General features: G+C 44.4%; 1 protein-coding gene across 11 annotated transcripts; it reads right to left on the reverse strand.

Moving 5' to 3' along the window:
• Positions 1–767: 767 nt before the first annotated feature.
• LOC133490078 (rho guanine nucleotide exchange factor 7-like) lies at positions 768–18,117 on the reverse strand. 11 transcript variants are annotated; one of them, XM_061799655.1, is made up of 23 exons: positions 17,747–18,117; positions 17,106–17,189; positions 14,479–14,577; positions 14,275–14,359; positions 14,081–14,196; positions 13,754–13,958; positions 13,118–13,209; positions 5,728–5,822; positions 5,465–5,560; positions 4,650–4,772; positions 4,389–4,527; positions 4,209–4,268; positions 3,964–4,110; positions 3,796–3,882; positions 3,586–3,664; positions 3,283–3,413; positions 2,996–3,202; positions 2,786–2,879; positions 2,615–2,704; positions 2,043–2,201; positions 1,753–1,849; positions 1,576–1,657; positions 768–1,505 (listed from the first exon to the last, which is right to left on the reverse strand). In XM_061799655.1, exons 1-23 carry the CDS (start codon positions 17,909–17,911, stop codon positions 1,383–1,385), a joined length of 2,655 nt encoding a protein of 884 aa, XP_061655639.1. In that variant the 5' UTR covers positions 17,912–18,117; the 3' UTR covers positions 768–1,382. The 11 variants fall into 11 exon arrangements, with proteins under 11 accessions (XP_061655639.1, XP_061655675.1, XP_061655666.1 ...); XM_061799691.1 differs by having other exon boundaries at positions 1,576–1,630; positions 17,747–18,116; XM_061799682.1 differs by lacking the exons at positions 14,479–14,577; positions 17,747–18,117 and adding exons at positions 15,562–16,011; positions 17,329–17,343.
• Between the last annotated feature and the right edge of the window lie 376 nt (positions 18,118–18,493).

Genomic DNA, 18,493 nt, shown 5'->3' on the forward strand with positions numbered 1-18,493 from the left:
AGTCCATCTTAGATGAGCTTGGGCCCAGAGAAGCCAGCGGCGTTTCTGTGTGTTGTTGATAAATGGCTTTTGCTTTGCATAGTAGTTTTAAGTTGCACTTACGGATGTACCGCCAAACTATATTTACTGACATTGGTTTTCTGAAGTGTTCCTGAGCCCATGTGGTGGTATCCTTTACACACTGATGTCGTTTTTTGATGCAGTGCCGCCTGAGGGATCAAAGGTCACGGTCAATGTTGGTTTTCAGCCTTGCCGCTTACATGCAGTGATTTCTCCAGATTCTCTGAACCTTTTGATGATATTATGGACCGTAGATGATGAAATCCCTAAATTCCTTGCAATTGTACGTTGAGGAGCATTGTCCTTAAACTGTTCGACTATTTTCTCACGCACTTGTTCACAGAAAGGTGAACCTCGCCCCACATTTGCTTGTGAATGACTGACATTAAAACATTAAATATCTTGTCTTTGTAGTGCATTCAATTAACTGTAGGTTGAAGATGATTTGAAAACCATTGTATTCTGTTTTTATTTATGTTTAACACAATGTTCCAACTTCATTGGAATTGGGGTTGTATAAGACAAGTTGTGACATCTTGTAGTAGAAAACTACAGGACAGGACCACCTTCAGGAGCCTCCTCGGTCCTTGACTGGTCTTGTGATTTGCTATCATTAACGGGTCTCGGAATTGCACCCTCATACATCCTACTAACATAAGCTTTACAGCAGAGACATTTGAAATGAATGTCTGAAGAAAAACACTCTATTACTGGAAGAACTTTATTCTATATTTACTGACACATCGTTGAAATAAATAAGGGTTTGATTGTTGTAAATCATAATCATTAATACATAATTAGAATGAGTTGCTATCAAATACACAATTTACAGTTATTGCATTGTATAGCTTATACAGTCAAGGTCTTTAATCTGACAAATGTCTTTTGACATAGTTAAGTGTAATAACTGAAAAAAAAGGAATGTTTCTCTTGTCTGTTGGCAATCTTCAATGTGATCCATTTCAAGTATAAAAAATAAGAACAAAATCAAAAAAGTACAGAATATAAAAACAATATTAATACAATACCAAACAGTATTTAGTGAATTGCATAATTGACATTATAAAATATCACGTTGTATTGCTTTGGTTTCAAGAGCACACACACCAATTACCTGACTCACTGTGATTATTTCCTTTGGCTCTCTAAAAATAAGTCCTTTTTCAGTTAGTTGACTGACGAAGGTCGTTCTAACAGGATGTAATGTCATCTTCGCTCTTGCTCAGTGGTTGGACACCTTTAAGGTCATTTGGGATGGTTCTGCCTCATTTCTCTCCATGGCATTTTCCCAATGAGAGGGTCCAATGTACAGATTAATAGTTTCAGAGGTTTGTCTCATCCCAGGTTGGGTCATTCATGTTCTTCAAAACTCTCCTGATGATTCTCTCAAGCTCTTTCCTGGCTCGCTGCTCCTCCTCTAGCGTCCTCTTCATCCTCTTGTTGTCCTGCAAGACCACAAATACTTGGCTTCCTTCCGCCAATACTATCCACTATACCAGCAAAGCGGAAACTTACCTGTTTGAGTTCCTGGACCTCATCTCTCAAACTGTATACAGTGTCTACCAGGCTCCTGCAGCAGCAAGGCAGCTTGGCATTACTTTGACATAAACAAACTGCAGCGTGATCCACACTGACCAACTGGTACACTAGTGTGACCACTCATGAATGACACGCCACACACTCCTGTCTCACCTCTCCTCCATTACGGTTTGTCCGTTGCTCCTGGTTTCCTCCACTATGATCTTCTCCTCCTCTGGGAATAACATGTGAACATCCCTCCTGCTGGAACCTGATTAAACAGGACAAAAGTGTCAGCTATAGCCTCTTCTTCAAACACCTTGCGGCAACATGCATACAAAACAACAAAGCGGCTTATACACAGACATACAAACACAGCAGATATGGACTCTAGAGATCTAAATCTATTTGCAAGCTAGCCAGGTTGCCAGTGTGTATTCCGACTTGCTACACCAAAATCTTACGAGAAAATGAGGCAGTCCTGTAACTAGTGGTGGTCCAGATACTGTCATAATCCGAGTCTTCTGATTGGTCGGAACACGGCAGGTTGCTCGGGATGCCAGCAACGACGAGGCTGGAGTCAGCGAGGACATGGTTGTGCATGAGGTCAGTGCCTTGCCAGGCTGCACCAGCAAGCAGCAGTGGGAATACAGAGGGCAATGGTGCGGGAGAACACAAACCGCAGGAGTTGGGATGCAGAACAAAATTAAATAGAGGTGTGGGCCCCAAAAAAATATTCAAAACACAAAAGGGCACAAGAAAATGTTCAGGGGGGGACAATCCATTTGAATTTGAGGAAAAATACAGAAATTATAATAATTATAATGAGGACATTGGCGAGCATAAAGCAAAACAGGGCGTAGGTAATAATGCACAGGAAGTGGAGAGCAGAGGAATCAATGGATGAAAAAAATGGGAGAAGAGAGAAAAGCCTTGTTAGAATTGAAAGCTGAGAACAAAGATTTGGAGGTGAGCATGCATATTCGCAGCAACCTACAGTATGTACTGCACATGCTGAAAGTGTGTAGAGACTCACTAGAGTTGAGGGTTTGTCGTGTCTTGGCACTGGTGCAGTATGCCTCAATAACTTTCAATATCTGAGCGTCCTCCTCTAGAGCTGCTGTGCCTGAAAGATAATGACGGACAAGAGATTCTTCAACCCAAAATGCTATTTTCACAGGTGCATTTCAGTTTAGATTGACCTTACTCTTTCTAACAATGAAGTCTTCTTCAGAGGGTTTCCTCTCCGGCTTTCTCTTGGGAAGCAGCTTCTTCATATTCTTTGGACTCTTACTCATATCCTGCAAACAATAAGTATACATAGCAGGGGACTAATTTTACAGAAAAAGAACAACATGTTTAAAAGGTCTTTGAAAGTATACAAGTGGCTTATTTTAACCAGCCAGTCAATAAGCACCTCCTTGCTGTAAAGGGCAGCAGACGGCCGGAGAGGAGGCGCAGGCCGAAGACAGCTCATGCTCCAGGTTTTTGGAGTAGTTGATGGCTCCAAGGCCCCCCACATGGGGCTGCCGCCATATGAGGAAAGATGAGGAAGGGTGTGGAAGACGCTGCTTCCGCCACGAGACTCTGAGTGTCGGGAAGGGGTGACAGGCAGGGAGGGCAACTAGGGGGCAGAGACAGGAGCACAGTCAAATATGAACTTTAGTTGTGTGTTGCTGTGGTAGAGTCGAAAGGCAGACTTACTGTTTGACATACTGACTGAGTCTTGTGTGCGTGTGCAGCAGGGGTGTGTGTGTGTTTGGTGAGAAGGTCTAACCAGTCCAGTAGATCCTGCTGACTGTTGCACGCCACTTGCATACGGTCGCACTGAGCACCTGCACAACGCACACACATACACAACCCATAAATTATTTCCTATATTTTGCATAATGCTTTAAAAAAAAAAACAATTACAAATTTAACCCCAAGTCATAGGAATGTGAGACAAGAGAGAAAAGAAGAAATGAAATACTCTGATTCAAATAATACATCAAAACAATATCAGACCAGAAATTTCAAAAGCATTCCTCATGGTTTCCCTATCTTCTATCCTGGAGATCAGCATGCCTGCCAGTGGCATCTTCCCCTGCAGAGACAAACTCACAATGTTGTTTGTTCAACATTCCAGCAACATTTTAAGATCCTAATTAGTTCATTCTAATTTTTTTACGGTTGACATGATTGTATATCAAAGCAGCAAATAGCATCAAACCAAACCTGGTAGATGAATCCACTCATTCTCACGCTTGCCGAGAGGAAGAGTAGAGTGTGAGGAAAGAGCACAAGGTAGCGTTCACTTGACTCCTAAAAGATTCACAAAGTGTCCCTTACATGCTGTGCCATGTTGCAACTCATTGTATAGTTGAAAATCTTCCAAAGATTTACCTGACAGTTCTGAGAGCAGACCGCAGCCTGGGACATGTGAAGAACAGGGCCGAGGGTCCTAATGTCATCCCCCTCCCAGTTCCTGATTGGCTCGGTTAAAATCTGTAACTCCAGGTCCTTCTTCTTCCTCACTTGCTGGCACTGAGCCTGAACAAAGAGGCAGGAGAAAGCACTCCATGAAGCATCTCACAGGTCAGAGTGCTTGAGCTGACTGATGACCTGATGTGTGTGTGGTTCCGTCTTACGGCAAGGTTTTGAAATGATTCCATACATGTTTGGAGGTCAACTCTGTCTGGGTGTTGGTCCTGAGAACAAGAAGATAAGAGGTTCATGTTTGTTCAGAAGAAAAGTGATTTCATTTTTTTGCATTTCAGTTGCCAAGGGAACAGATCAGTCATCGGACGTAATATTAAGGACAGAAGTACCTCCGTGTGTCTGTCCATTTCCTTGAGCAGGGTTGGGTATCTCTCCAGTCGAGTAAAGGGTTTACTCAAACTGGTGGTCAGTGTCAGGATCCCCGGACTAGATGCCCCCTTGGACTCCATGTACTCCCCGAGCTCTTCACTGCAAAAAAAGGCATTCTGCTCAAGGCATGCACTTGGTTTGTCAGCCCTAGAATAAAGCGCTATCCCTAAAACGTTTGTGAAAATGCGTGTATTGCAGGCAATGTGAAAGGGGTTTCTGACCTTTGCTGCGTGAGCACACTGACAGCAGATGGATGGTTTGCGCAGTAAGCCACATAAAGGTCCTTCATCTGAGGCATTAAGCTCAGGAAGAAGCCTCCTATCCGCTGCTGACATTCTGGAAGCCTTTAAAAAGAATTTTAAAAAGTTTTTTTTTAAGGGGGAGTAAAGATAAACAGCTTAATGTGGTTGCAGAAGTGTGCACACCCTCTTATAATTGGGTATGTGAGTGTGTGAGAAGAGAAAATACCCAATCAAATTCAACCTCATTTTAAATTGGAGTCAGCACTCACCCGTCACCAGACCTGCCAACCTATACAAATTAACTTCCAAAACAATTTGTCCAAATTTGTCAGAATTTCCCTATTTTCAAAACTTTGTCAAGAACATTACCATGGGACAGTCATAATCATCCTCGTAAATGAATTATGGCTTCAATATTTGTCATTTTATAGTTTTTATTATATCAACCTTGTAATGGCAGACACAGTTGCAGCCTGAATCAATGTTGAAGCATATGAGATTGGCCATGCCATCATCAAAAATACCTGTCTATGTATTAATTCACCTTTGCCAATTCTGTTTTCAACCCTGGTAACAAAAAAAACTGCTATTAAATCAGATTAATCAGATCCCAAACATCAAAATTAAAACTCGGCACTCTATTTTGCAAACAAACAAATATGTGCTGTGGTCTGACAAGTCCACATTTTAAAATGTTTTTGAAAATTCAGCCCCTAGACTTTTTATAGCCACTCTATATGACTAAAAATTAACATTGGTGCCGCCTAGCAGACAAAACAGATGTGGCTACTGACTTGGTATGCTCCTCCAAGGATTGAACCAGCATCTGCTGGAAGGTCGAGATCTCCTCGAGATTTCCTTGAATGTGGCTGATGTGAACACCACTCAACCTGCAGAGAATCAGGGAAGAGTTGTTTATAATTCAGAGGTTCTCTGGTTCTCCTTACAATTATTTTCATGTATTTCCTAGTGCATGTACACTAGAATATTGCATCCTGTAGTACAATGTTTTACTTTATGGGCTATTCTTGGGAAAATATATTAACAATAACTTGACCTGTCTGTGGGTTGGAGGGCACGCAGGTAGGACCCCAAAAGACTTTGTAGTTCCCTCGAATACTCACACTCTGCTTCCAAGATGTTCTGGAGGACCTTAAACACACACACACACACTCTTAACAAAATGTAGTGAAACAAGACAATAAAAGCTAAAAGCATCTCAGCACTTCTTTTTGAGAGGATCCATTAGAGGAGAGGCAAAACATGTTGACTCCCTTTCTTTGACATTTGACCCAAGGCAGCTCAGTCTGTTTGTTTATAAGGTAGATTCAGGTTCCTCAACAGAAAATGGGAAGCCTGGGGAGACTGTGGCAGCTTGCATTATTAAAGCACACATGCACAAAGAGGAGCACCGACCCTGACGCAACCCTGTCCCAGAAACCATTGGAACGGAAGAAATAACCTACATTATTACACACGCGCACACATGCATACACACATGAATGCACACAATCATGCACGCACGCACACACACAGCTATATATATATATATATATATATTTATTTATTTATTATTTTTTTTATTGCATCATCTTACAAAAAACGCAATACATAGAATGGCAGAGACATTAAAAGAAGATAAAACCAACAGTCACTTGTAGTTTTTGGGTCTTTTGCTATTCACAGTTATACATTTCTGGGTTTGAATCTCAGCTCGGGCCTCTGTGTGGAGATGCTGTCCATGCGCTTGTGTGATTTTTTTCCATATACTCCAGCTTCCTCCAACTGTCCAATATCATGTACTTCGTTAGGTTCAGTGAAGATTAAGTTGTCCAGAGGTGTGAATATGAGTGTGAATGCGTGTTTGTCTATACTATACTGTATGGAGTATCCTGCTATTTACTGGAGACAAGTCCAATTTCTGTAGGTCTGTAGATGTGAATGTGACGATTGTCTGTCAATACAGTGGCTGAAAAAAGTCTACTCAGTCAACCCTTTTCAAATGGCAGGATTTTGTGATTTAAAAAAACAAAACAAGCCAAAGATAAATAATTTTAAAACCTTTTCCACCATTAATGTGACTTGTAACCTGTACAACTCAAAAGGGAAATGCGCAACCAACTTCCACACTCGTTGAAACAGAATTAATAACTTCCTTCTGGCTCGGTAAATGGCGAAGCCTTATAGCAGGAAACCGCGACAAACCATCTGTAGGAACTTTAACGTCTACAGTGTCTTTTGTTTTACACAAGATGTCTTCAATAGCTACCAAAAATGACAATATTCCATGTTTAGGCTTCTTTCATGTATTATATTTGTAAAAATGATATACAGGGGCAGCGTGGGTTCAGTTCCCACTCAGTGACGGTGTGAATGTGGGTGCGAATGGTTGTCCGTGTCTATATGTGCCCTGCGAGTGACTGGCGACCAGTTCAGGGTGTAGTCCGCCTTTCGCCCGAAGTCTGCTGGGATAGGCTCCAGCGCCCCGCGACCCTAACCAGGATAAGCGGTGTTGAAAATGGATGAAATGGATATACAGGGGCGGCACGGTGGGCGACTGGTTAGAGCGTCAGCCTCACAGTTCTGAGGACCAGGGTTCAATCCCCGGCCCCGCCTGTGTGGAGTTTGCATGTTCTCCCCGTGCCTGCGTGGGTTTTCTCCGGGCACTCCGGTTTCCTCCCACATCCCAAAACCATGCATGAATTGGATACTCTAAATTGCCTGTAGGTGTGACTGTGAGTCCGAATGGTTGTTTGTTTGTATGTGCCCTGCGATTGGCTGGCAACCAGTTCAGGGTGTGCCCCGCCTCCTGCCCGATGATAGCTGGGATAGACTCCAGCACGCCCGTGACCCTAGTGAGGAGAAGCGGCTCAGAAAATGGATGGATGGTTGACGCCAGCACTTGGGATTCTGAAGGTGTTGGTCAGGTTACATTTACACACAGAAGGTGAAATATGATTGGACAAAAAAAACAAATTCTGTGGAATCCACAGCACTGTGGAAGCTGAACAAAGTAGAAACACACATGCTATGAAATGAAGACAAAAGACTGTTTGAAATAAATGTTTATATATTATTATATATAGTACATATGTTTCATTATATTATCTATATTACATATTATATATTATATTAAATATTATAAATACATCATAATTCAAGCTGTAATTGTAGGTCAGTGCTCTTGATAGTGTTTAGGCAAGCAGAGAAAGCTCTGAACGCCATCACGGCACACCACTGAGATAATCAGTTTTTCTTTTTTAATAAATCTGCAGAGATTTCAACAATTAATTTTTTCCGGTCAATATGGGTTGCTGTGTGTACATTAATGAGGGAAAAAAATTAACTTAAATGATTTTTAGCAAATAGCTGCAATATAACAAAGAGTGAAGGGGGATCTGAATACTTTCCGTACCCACTGTGTGTGTGTGTGTGTATGTATGTATATATATATATATATATATATCCATCCATCCATTTTCTGAGCCGCTTCTCCTCACTAGGGTCGCGGGGGTGCTGGAGCCTATCCCAGCTGTCATCGGGCAGGAGGCGGGGTACACCCTGAACTGGTTGCCAGCCAATCGCAGGGCACATAGAAACAAACAACCATTCGCACTCACAGTCATGCCTACGGGCAATTTAGAGTCTCCAATTAATGCATGTTTTTGGGATGTGGGAGGAAACCGGAGTGCCCGGAGAAAACCCACGCAGGCACGGGGAGAACATGCAAACTCCACACAGGCGCACAGGCGGGGACGGGGATTGAACCCGGGTCCTCAGAACTGTGAGGCTGACGCTCTAACCAGTCGCCACCGTGCCGCCTATATATATATATATATATATATATATATATATATATATATATATATATATATATATATATATATATATATATATATATATATATATATATATATATATATATATATATATATATATATATATATATATATATATATATATATATATATATATCCATCCATTATCCATCCATCCATTTTCTATCGCTTATCCGAGGTCGGGTCGCGGGGGCAGTAGCTTTAGCAGGGATGCCCAGAGTTTCCTCTCCCCAGCCACTTCATCCATCTCTTCCGGGGGGATCCCGAGAGCTTCCCAGGCCAGCCGAAGGACGTAGTCTCTCCAGCGTGTCCTGGGTCATCCCCGGGGTCTCCTCCCGGTGGGACCCCGGACGCCTCACCGGGGAGGCATCTGGGCGGCATCCGAATCAGATGCCCCAGCCACCTCATCTGGCTCCTCTCGATGTGAAGGAGCAGTGGCTCTACTCTGAGATCCTCCCGAATGACCGAGCTTCTCACCCTATCTCTAAGGGAGAGCCGGGCACCCTGCAGAGGAAACTCATTTCGGCCGCTTGTATCCTGGATCTTGTTCTTTCGGTCACGACCCACAGCTCGTGACCATAGGTGAGGGTAGGAACGTAGATTGACAGGTAAATCGAGAGCTTCGCCTTTCGGCTTTGGTCCTTCTTTACCGCAACGGATTGATACAAAGTCTGCATCACTGCAGACGCTGCACCGATCCGCCTGTCAATTTCCCGTTCCATTCTTCCCTCACTCGTGAACAAGACCCCAAGATACTTGACCTCCTCCACTTGGGGCAGGATCTCATCCCCGACCCGGAGAGGGCACGCCACCCTTTTCCGACTGAGGACCATGGTCTCAGATTTGGAGGTGCTGATTCTCATCCCAGCCGCTTCACACTCGGCTGCGAACTGCTCCAGTGAGAGTTGGAGTTCACGGCTTGATGAAGCCAACAGAACCACATCATCAGCAAAAAGCAGAGATGCAATACTGAGGCCACCAAACTGGACCCCCTCTACGCCTCGGCTGCACCAATAAATTCTGTCCATAAAAGTTATGAACAGAATCGGTGACAAAGGGAAGCCTTGGCGGAGTCCAACCCTCACCGGAAACGAGTCCGACTTACTGCCGGATATGCGGACCAAACTCTGACTCCAGTCGTACAGGGACCGAACAGCCTGTATCAGGAGGTTTGGTACCCCATACTCCCGAAGCACCCCCCACAGGACCCCCCGATGGACACGGTCGAACGCCTTCTCCAAGTCCACAAAACACATGGAGACTGGTTGGGCGAACTCCCATGCACCCTCGAGGACCCTGCCAAGGGTGTAGAGCTGGTCCACTGTTACACGGCCAGGAAGAAAACCACACTGCTCCTCCTGAATCTGAGATTCAACTTCCAGACGGACCCTCCTCTCCAGCACCCCTGAATAGACCTTACCAGGGAGGCTGAGGAGTGTGAACCCCCTGTAGTTGGAAAACACCCTCCGGTCCCCCTTCTTAAAAAGGGGGACCACCACCCCAGTTTGCCAATCCAGAAAAACTGTCCCCGATGTCCACGCAGAGGCGTGCCAACCAGGACAGCCCTACAAGATCCAGAGCCTTGAGGAATTTCGGGCGAATCTCATCCACCCCCGGGGCCTTGCCACCGAGGAGCTTTTTAACCACCTCGGTGACCTCAGCCCCAGAGATAGGAGACGCCGCCTCAGATAACCCAGACTCTGCTCCCTCATGGGAAGGCGTGTTGGTGGAATTGAGGTGGACTTCGAAGTATTCTCCCCACTGACTCACAACGTCCCGATTCGAGGTCAGCAGCGCCCCATCCCCACTATACACAGTGTTGGTGGTGCGCTGCTTTCCTCTCCTGAGATGCCGGATGGTGGACCAGAATTTCCTCGAAGCCGTCCGGAAGTAATTTTCCATGGCCTCTCCGAACTCCTTCCATGCCCGAGTTTTTGCTTCAGCGACCACCAAAGCTGCATTACGCTTGGCCAGCCGTTACCCATCAGCTGCCTCAGGAGTCCCACATGCCAAAAAGGCCCGATAGGACTCCTTCTTCAGCTTGACGGCATCCCTCACTGTTGGTGTCCACCAACGGGTTCGGGGATTGCCGCCACAACAGGCACCAACCACCTTACGGCCGCAGCTCCGGTCGGCCGCCTCAGCAATGAAGGTGCGGAACATGGTCCACTCGGACTCGATGTCCCCCGCCTCCCCCGGAACATGAGCAAAGTTCTGTCGGAGGTGGGAGTTGAAACTCCTTCTGACAGGGGATTCCGCCAGACGTTCCCAGCAGACCCTCACAATACGTTTGGGCCTGCCACGTCGGACCGGCATCTTCCCCCACCATTGGAGCCAACTCACCACCAGGTGGTGATCAGTTGACAGCTCCGCCCCTCTCTTTACCCGAGTGTCCAAGATATGCGGCCGCAAGTCCGATGACACGACCACAAAGTCATCGAACTGCGACCTAGGGTGTCCTGGTGCCAAGTGCACGTGTGGACAACCTTTTGCTTGAACATGGTGTTTGTTATGGACAATCCGTGATGAGCACAGAAGTCCAATAACAGAACACCGCTCAGGTTCTGATCGGGTGGGCCGTTCCTCCCAATCACGCCCTTCCATGTCTCAGTGTCATTGCCTCCATGAGCATTGAAGTCCCCCAGCAGAACGATGGAGTCCCCAGCGGAAGCGCTCTCCAGCACCCCCTCCAAGGACTCCAAAAAGGGTGGGTAGTCTGAACTGCTGTTTGGTGCATAGGCACAAACAACAGTCAGGACCCGTCCCCCTACCCAAATGCGGAGGGAGGCTACCCTCTCGTCCACCGGGGTGAACCCCAACGTACAGGCGCCGAGCCGGGGAGCAATAAGTATACCCACACCTGCTCGCCACCTCTCACCGTGGGCAACTCCCGAGTGGAAGAGAGTCCAAACCCTCTCGAGAGGACTGGTACCAGAGCCCAAGCTGTGCGTGGAGGCGAGTCCGACTATATCTAGTCGGAACTTCTCGACCTCACACACCAGCTCGGGCTCCTTCTCTGCCAGAGAGGTGACATTCCACGTCCCTAGAGCCAGTTTCTGTCGCCGGGGATCGGATCGCCAAGGTCCCCGCCTTCGGTCACCACCCAGCTCGCACTGCACCCGACCCCTATGGCCCCTCCCACAGGTGGTGAGCCCATGGGAAGCCCACGTTACCCTTTCGGGCTGTGCCGGGCTCCGTGGGTGCAGGCCCGGCTACCAGGCGGTCGCCTTCGAGCCCCACCTCTGGGCCTGGCTCCAGAGGGGGACGGTATGGTATGGGGCTGTGAAGTCACATCTGTGAAGTCACCATTAATGCTGAAAGGTACATACAGGTTTTGGAGAAACATATGCTGCAATCCAAGCAATGTTTTTTTCACGGACGCCCCTGCTTATTTCAGCAAGACAATGCCAAACCACATTCTGCACGTGCTACAACAGCGTGGCTTTGTAGTAAAAGAGTGCGGGTACTAGACTGGCCTGCCGGCAATCCAGACCTGTATCCCATTGAAGATGTGTGGCGCATTATGTAGCCTAAAATACAACAATGGAGACCCCGGACTGTTGAACAGCTGAAGCTGCACATAAAGCAAGAATGGGAAAGAATTCCACCGACAAAGCTTCAACAATTTGTGTCATCAGTTCCCAAACGTTTATTGAATGTTGTTAAAAGGTGATGTAACACAGTGGTAAAAATGACCCTGTCCCAGCTTTTCTGGAATGTGTTGCAGCCATCAAATTCTAAGTTAAGGATTATTTGCTCAAAATAAATAAAGTTTATCAGGTTGAACATTAAATATCTTGTCTTTGTAGTGCATTCAATTAAATATAGGTGGAACATGATTTGCAAATCATTGTATTCTGTTTTTATTTATGTTTAACACAACATCCCAACTTCATTCGAATTGGGGTTGTACTACACAGCCTGGACTTGCCAGAAATTCATGCAGCTGCTTCATTGTATCTGTCGGCCTCTTGGCAGCCTCCCTGACCAGTTTTCTTCATGTCTTAAAATAAATCTTGCATGGGTGTCCAGTTGTTGGTCATGTCACTCATAGCTGTGCCATATTTTCTCCACTTGACGATGACTTTCTTCACTGTGTTCCATGGTATATTTACTACTTTGGAAATTCTTTTATTCCCCTCACCTGACTGATATATTTGAACAATGAGATCCCGCTCATGGTGTGGAAGCTCTGTCCAGACCTCAAATTGTGCTGTAAGATGTGACTACAAAAATGTCAAGAAAGCCCATTATAACAGCTGAAATTTATTTGCGGGGTAATCAGAGGCACTTCGAATGGTTGGCAGGTGTGTGCCATTTTACATGAGTTTGAATGTAATTGCTAAATTGTGAACACAGCCACATCCCCATTTATAAGAGGGTGTGCACACATGTGAAACCACATTATCTTATTATTTATTTATTTTTTTCTTATTTTTATTTTAGTTGTCCATCCTATGGGTCCCATTAATGTTGGAAAAAGAATTTGAGACAGGGGTGTGAAGACTTTTTATATCCACTGTATGTCACTCCTGTGATTGATGTTGAAGTTATCAGGTTCGTGTGATTGACTTCTGACAATAGACTCTGTGAAGATGTGATACTCACCACATTGTAGTAGGTCTTGCTGATAATAGAGGTGTCAAAACCTTTTGGGGGATTTCTCAGCGTCCCAGACTTTGGTTTGTCTAATGGCTTGTCTGCACAATAAGAAAAAGGGAGAATTAGTCAAAGACCAGAAGCACACTCATTTGGTTCCAGTGTTGAGTAATTAATTGACTTTTTATTGGAAACAATAAACAATTTTTTTTATTTTAGGAGGCTCGCGCTAAGCTATGATTAATGCCTGTCAATGACACTGGCAAGCATGTGTGATGATAGCCCGCAGCCTCACAGCAAACAACTGACATTAGCCAGATCAATCCACTGTCAGCCCTCTGCAATCACAGTTGATGTTTTCTACACTAAACTTGCAGGATGATCCTCTCCAACCAGCAACTGTGGAACTTCCTGGCTTTGTTTGTCAGTCAAGTTTCCTTCCTTTCCTTCCTGTCATTCTTCCCCCTCCCCCCCAAAACAAAACAAAACAAAAAACAACGTAACTTACATACAACTGGACTCATATAACTTGAGAATGTGTGTTTGCGCATGTCACTGCTTCAGACAACTTTGCATATTCTCAGCAAGTACAGATCTGATGATAAAGGTGTGTTGATATGTCATGTGTGTAATTCCAGCACCCACCGCTTCCTTTCAGTTCCCGCACATAGTTACTGGGGAACCAGCCGGTCTTGCCATTAAGCGAACCTTCCCACCAGCCCCCCTCTTCCTGCCTGCTCACATTAATGATGTCACCCTTGGAGAAAGAGAGTTCGTCCTCATTTGTCTGCTGGAAAGGGAAGCGTGCCTTGAAAAGAAATTGGCCACACCCACTGCCATCAGACATGTCCTGCAACAGAAGAAAAGCACGTGCATCAAATGTGCAGTTAAGAGAACAGAATCTGAAATAATTTCTGTTCATTGACTGTTATCAGGTGAGAGCTATTCGCTACCTTTCCTGTGATAACTTACAAGGCTGTGATACTGAGGTGGCTGTAGTTTGGAGGACTGACTTTGACTGTTCAGAGAATCAAACGATTTAATCCTCAATGTGACGGAGTGTGGCACACAAACAGAAACACCTGAATCTGCAGAAAATGCGCCATTTCAAATTCAAATAATATCGTAAAAAATAAAATTGTGAACATTTATGCAAATGCTGTTACCTTCAGTGACTTTGTTCAGCCCAACCAAGGTGTTTAGGACCTTGGTGAAGTTCAGCCCCTGAAGGAGGTCATTGACCTCAAAAGGCTGCAGGATTTAGAAAATGGATTATAACAACACTATGATCGTATTAAAATGCACAATCATGTAATAGCATCCTGTTATAAATGTAACATGAGATAAAACTACAGTATGAAGACACATGCCTGCCTGAAAGCATTGTGTTTAGGTTGGGTGTTAAGGATGCCATTCCAGCTACAGTCTGAAGCGGGATTACTCCAAGTCTGAGCTCCCCATGGTAATCTCTCCATCACACACAAAACACACGCGCACACATGTACAGTCATAAACAAAATACCTCTGAGGTGCCTAATCTTGTGAAACAACACAATAACATTCCCAAGGAGTGGCTGGAGCACAAAGTGCATTACATATGGTTAATGAATATTATGTATTTTTTATTCTAATGAATTTGTTCAAATAAATCAGGAACGCAGTGCTGTTCATTGACTATTGTAGCCTGGTGATTAGTATTTAGAGACCGCGGCTGTAATAAACTCTTTTATCATCTCTCCAACTATCATTGGGCTAATTTACAATAGTCTACTTTGTACTTTATTCATTGCTGCAGTGCTCTATTTAATTGTTCGACATTGCAATATATTCAGCCGCTTCCATAACACATAACAATTGATGAGTAGCCATAAAACCGGTTAGTTACGTTAATTTGTCACCATGTCCATTTGCTCAGTAAGGCTGTTACGGTAACATAATATTGACTCAATAATTATATTTGATGGTTTGATTGAAAAGAGTGTAAGGGTAACTGTGATTGGCCAAAGAACTATTCTCATAAGAGCTTGATTTAATTATTCAAATAATTTACCTAAGGACCAAAATATACAATTGTAATTGTTATCTAATAAATCACTCAGCTCTTATAGATTCAGAACTCCACAATTGGAGAGACAGGCAGAATCATTCGAATTACCATGCTGATGTCAGCCAAGCGCTCACTAATGGAAGCCTTGGCATCCAGCTCCATGGTTGACTTCTAATCAACCTGATTGGAAAATCCACTAGCTGCATGACATGTTGCATTACATCAGCCCACTACTCTCCTCCCCTTCATATTTTGTTCTTCACAACATGCCCCCCACACCACCCCCACCACCACCCAAATGAAGTTAGCCTCCCGGTTTCTGACGTTATGGAAAACATCAGTTGACTCTGTGTTACGTAATCTGCTCTTTTCCTTTATGATTCCAGATTCCACTAAAGTCAATAACCTGTGATGCAGAGTAGAGCCGCTGCTCCTCCACATCGAGAGGAGCCAGATGAGGTGGCTGGGGCATCTGATTCGGATGCCTCCCGGACGCCTCCCTGGTGAGGTGTTCCGGGCACGTCCCACCGGGAGGAGACCCCGGGGACGACCCAGGACACGCTGTAGAGACTGTCTTTTGGCTGGCCTGGAAATGCCTCAGGATCCCCCCGGAAGAGCTGGAAGAGTGGCTGGAAGAGGGAAGTCTGGGTGTCCCTGCTAAAGCTACTGCCCCCGCGACCCAAGCTCGGATAAGCGGTATAAAATGGATGGATGGATGGATGGATGCATTCATATTTATATTGAACTCCAGTTAAAACATTTCATATGCTAGTATTTGCAAACTGTCATTCAGGTCTAAAAAGAAAGTGCATCAGACAACACCTACCAGATAAACTCGGCACTGTATGATCAGAGGCTAAAACAGAAATATTCCGGTTACCATGACTACCACTGGCAGGATGCATTTACACATGCAATTAACTTGATAATTTAGCCTTATTTACACAGGTGACTGACTTAAAGTATGTTACTAAATCAAGAAAAACAGCCGCCATTTTCGTTCCATTTCACTGTGCCGGATTTCCAGTACTTGGATTTCGTGGAGGTCCACCAAAATCGCATTTTCGATTGTTTCACACAAGCTAATTCTTGTTCTTTTCCGATTCCATTGGAAAATCCCTTTACCACCTTGTTTTTTAAAATGTTCAATTCAGAAGAGATTTTCTGTGGTTCTGACAAAGATAAAAAATGTTCCTCGATTTTGGCGACCCAAATCACACTTTCATTGGATTAGGACACGATTGAAAACTATATGGACGTGATGAACTGTTATTATTCTTGTTTTCTGTGACGTTTTAAATAATTCTGACGATGGGCTTGCTCTCGGTTTAGCCTGGAAAATAAGATGGCTCAACCACCATTGAAAATTCATTCAATAGATTTTGGTCTCAATAAATAAGAAAAATAAGGGCATTTTTCTATCAAAGAGTCAAGGTTTCGGTCACACATTTCCTATTCATTTACATTTACGTGGCATAAAATCCGTAATCCTTTTCCGATTCTTATAAACTAGGACTCATTATATTCGTGTTTTCGTTTTAGACTATTTTGATATTCAGGTTTTTTGAAATTTTTAGTAACATACCTACTGACTGCATGGCTACTTTATTGGTGCTTCGTTATAAGGGATCATTAAGTCTCTTTATCAACTGTTTACTCGACAAAACCCCTGAAAACAATTATCCACGTTATTTGTAATTCCGGTTATACTGTATGATTATAGCAACGTCACATTTCCGCGTGACATGACGTCATTTCCGCGTCATGTGTCGTTTCCTGCCAAATAGTGCGCACCTGTAACAGCCCGGCCGTTACAGCAAGAGGTACACTTGAGTATCAATAGAATCGGAAACAGCTATTTAAAGACGGTGTAAATTATAAACATTAATGTGGACGTACATAGAAATTTAATTACAGCATATTCATAAAAGCATGAATACGGTAACCCACCTCCACGCCGAAAGTCCCGACGCCTTTGATGAATTCGCTGACGTTCAGTTGAGACTCGCTGTCACTCCTCGGTTCCTGAAAAAACTGCGCATAAAAAGTCGCTGCATTAGAGTGGAAAATCACCCAGATTTTTTTTTAACTAGTAAAAATAAGGACAAAGATACTTCTACACGAAAATGTTTATTTCAAACGTGGCTTGTTGCACTTGCCACTTGTCTATTACCTGCGTTTGTGCTCGCAAAGCGTCAAAATCTACCTACACTTCCGGTTGAACTTTCAAACTAAAGATTGAATTAAGAGTAACTTATTTTTCTTTCATTATAGATTTTACGTGAAACGAGAAATCGTTAATTACAGTGCGTTAATTATCTACCGTGAGCTGCATTATAGGTGAGTATCACCCATACTATGGCCCACAGAAGCTGATATCAGTGCGTCGCCTTTATTTCGAAAGAGACATGTCCGCCCTTGTCTATCACTCATTGGAGGACCAAGTAATCATTTACTGTTCATTCATTTCTTATCTAGTTTTCCCAGTAATATGAAGATTCTTATTTTTGTGGTCGTAGGTTTACTTTATGTTTAAACTGTCTATGATGTTAAATAAATGTTGTTCTTTGATAGTCTTTCCAAACACGTACTGTTTCCGTCGTCCCCGGTCTCAGTCGCTCCAGCAGCCTGCACAGGACCACCCCGTCCTGCAGAGACGTCCGGAGGAAAGCCTCCGGATCAGAGATGCTCTTCTTGGGAGACTCCAGCACCCCGAGCGTGATGAGCCACGTTACAGTCTGTTCGACCGCGGTCATTGTGGACCCTTGGAAGGTTGTGGGACGATGACAAGTGGAGAATAGTCAGCCTGACGGTTCAGGCGTCCACCTCATGGTTGAATCACCCCAGCTAATATTCCAATGTCAAAACATGGATTCTCTCTCTCGCTCTCTCTCTCTCGCTCTCTCTCTCTCTCTCTCGCTCTCTCTCTCTCTCTCTCTCTCTCTCTCTCGGTCTCTCTCTCTCTCCCCCCCTCTCTCGTGCATGTATGATAACTCTGGTGCGCACAAGTGATGTGCATTCAGTTATTCACTTCTGCCTCGACGAAGGGGTTGTGCAACAAAGTGGTTTATCCCCCTGTCCCTGCAAGACACGCCATTATTACATTCATATTAATTCAGAAATCCCAACACTGGTCACGTTCCGTTTGCAGCTGTGCTAAAGAGCGTTGTGACGCCACCTGGTGAACAGGGATGGGAAATGCAATTGCATGTTGAGCGAGGTGTTTGGCAACACTGTATATATTATGTCAAACTATGTCTAGTCTCTAGTAGTTTTCATTCCACTGTACTTGCCGTCTGTTCGTCCATTTATTGAATTGGAAGTACATCTGTTTGATT

This window comes from Phyllopteryx taeniolatus, chromosome 1 (assembly GCF_024500385.1).
Source record: "Phyllopteryx taeniolatus isolate TA_2022b chromosome 1, UOR_Ptae_1.2, whole genome shotgun sequence".
Lineage (NCBI taxonomy): Eukaryota > Metazoa > Chordata > Actinopteri > Syngnathiformes > Syngnathidae > Phyllopteryx > Phyllopteryx taeniolatus.

Excerpts from the sequence above, each read along its gene's own strand:
- LOC133490078 (XM_061799655.1), bottom strand. The coding sequence starts at position 17,911 with ATGACCGCGGTCGAACAGACTGTAACGTGGCTCATCACGCTCGGGGTG. Across the intron at positions 14,578-17,105 it reads TCGGGACTTTCGGCGTGGAG|AGATTACCATGGGGAGCTCA; the intron begins GTGGGTTACCGT and ends TGTGTGATGGAG. Across the intron at positions 1,506-1,575 it reads AGGTCCAGGAACTCAAACAG|GACAACAAGAGGATGAAGAG; the intron begins GTAAGTTTCCGC and ends GTGGTCTTGCAG.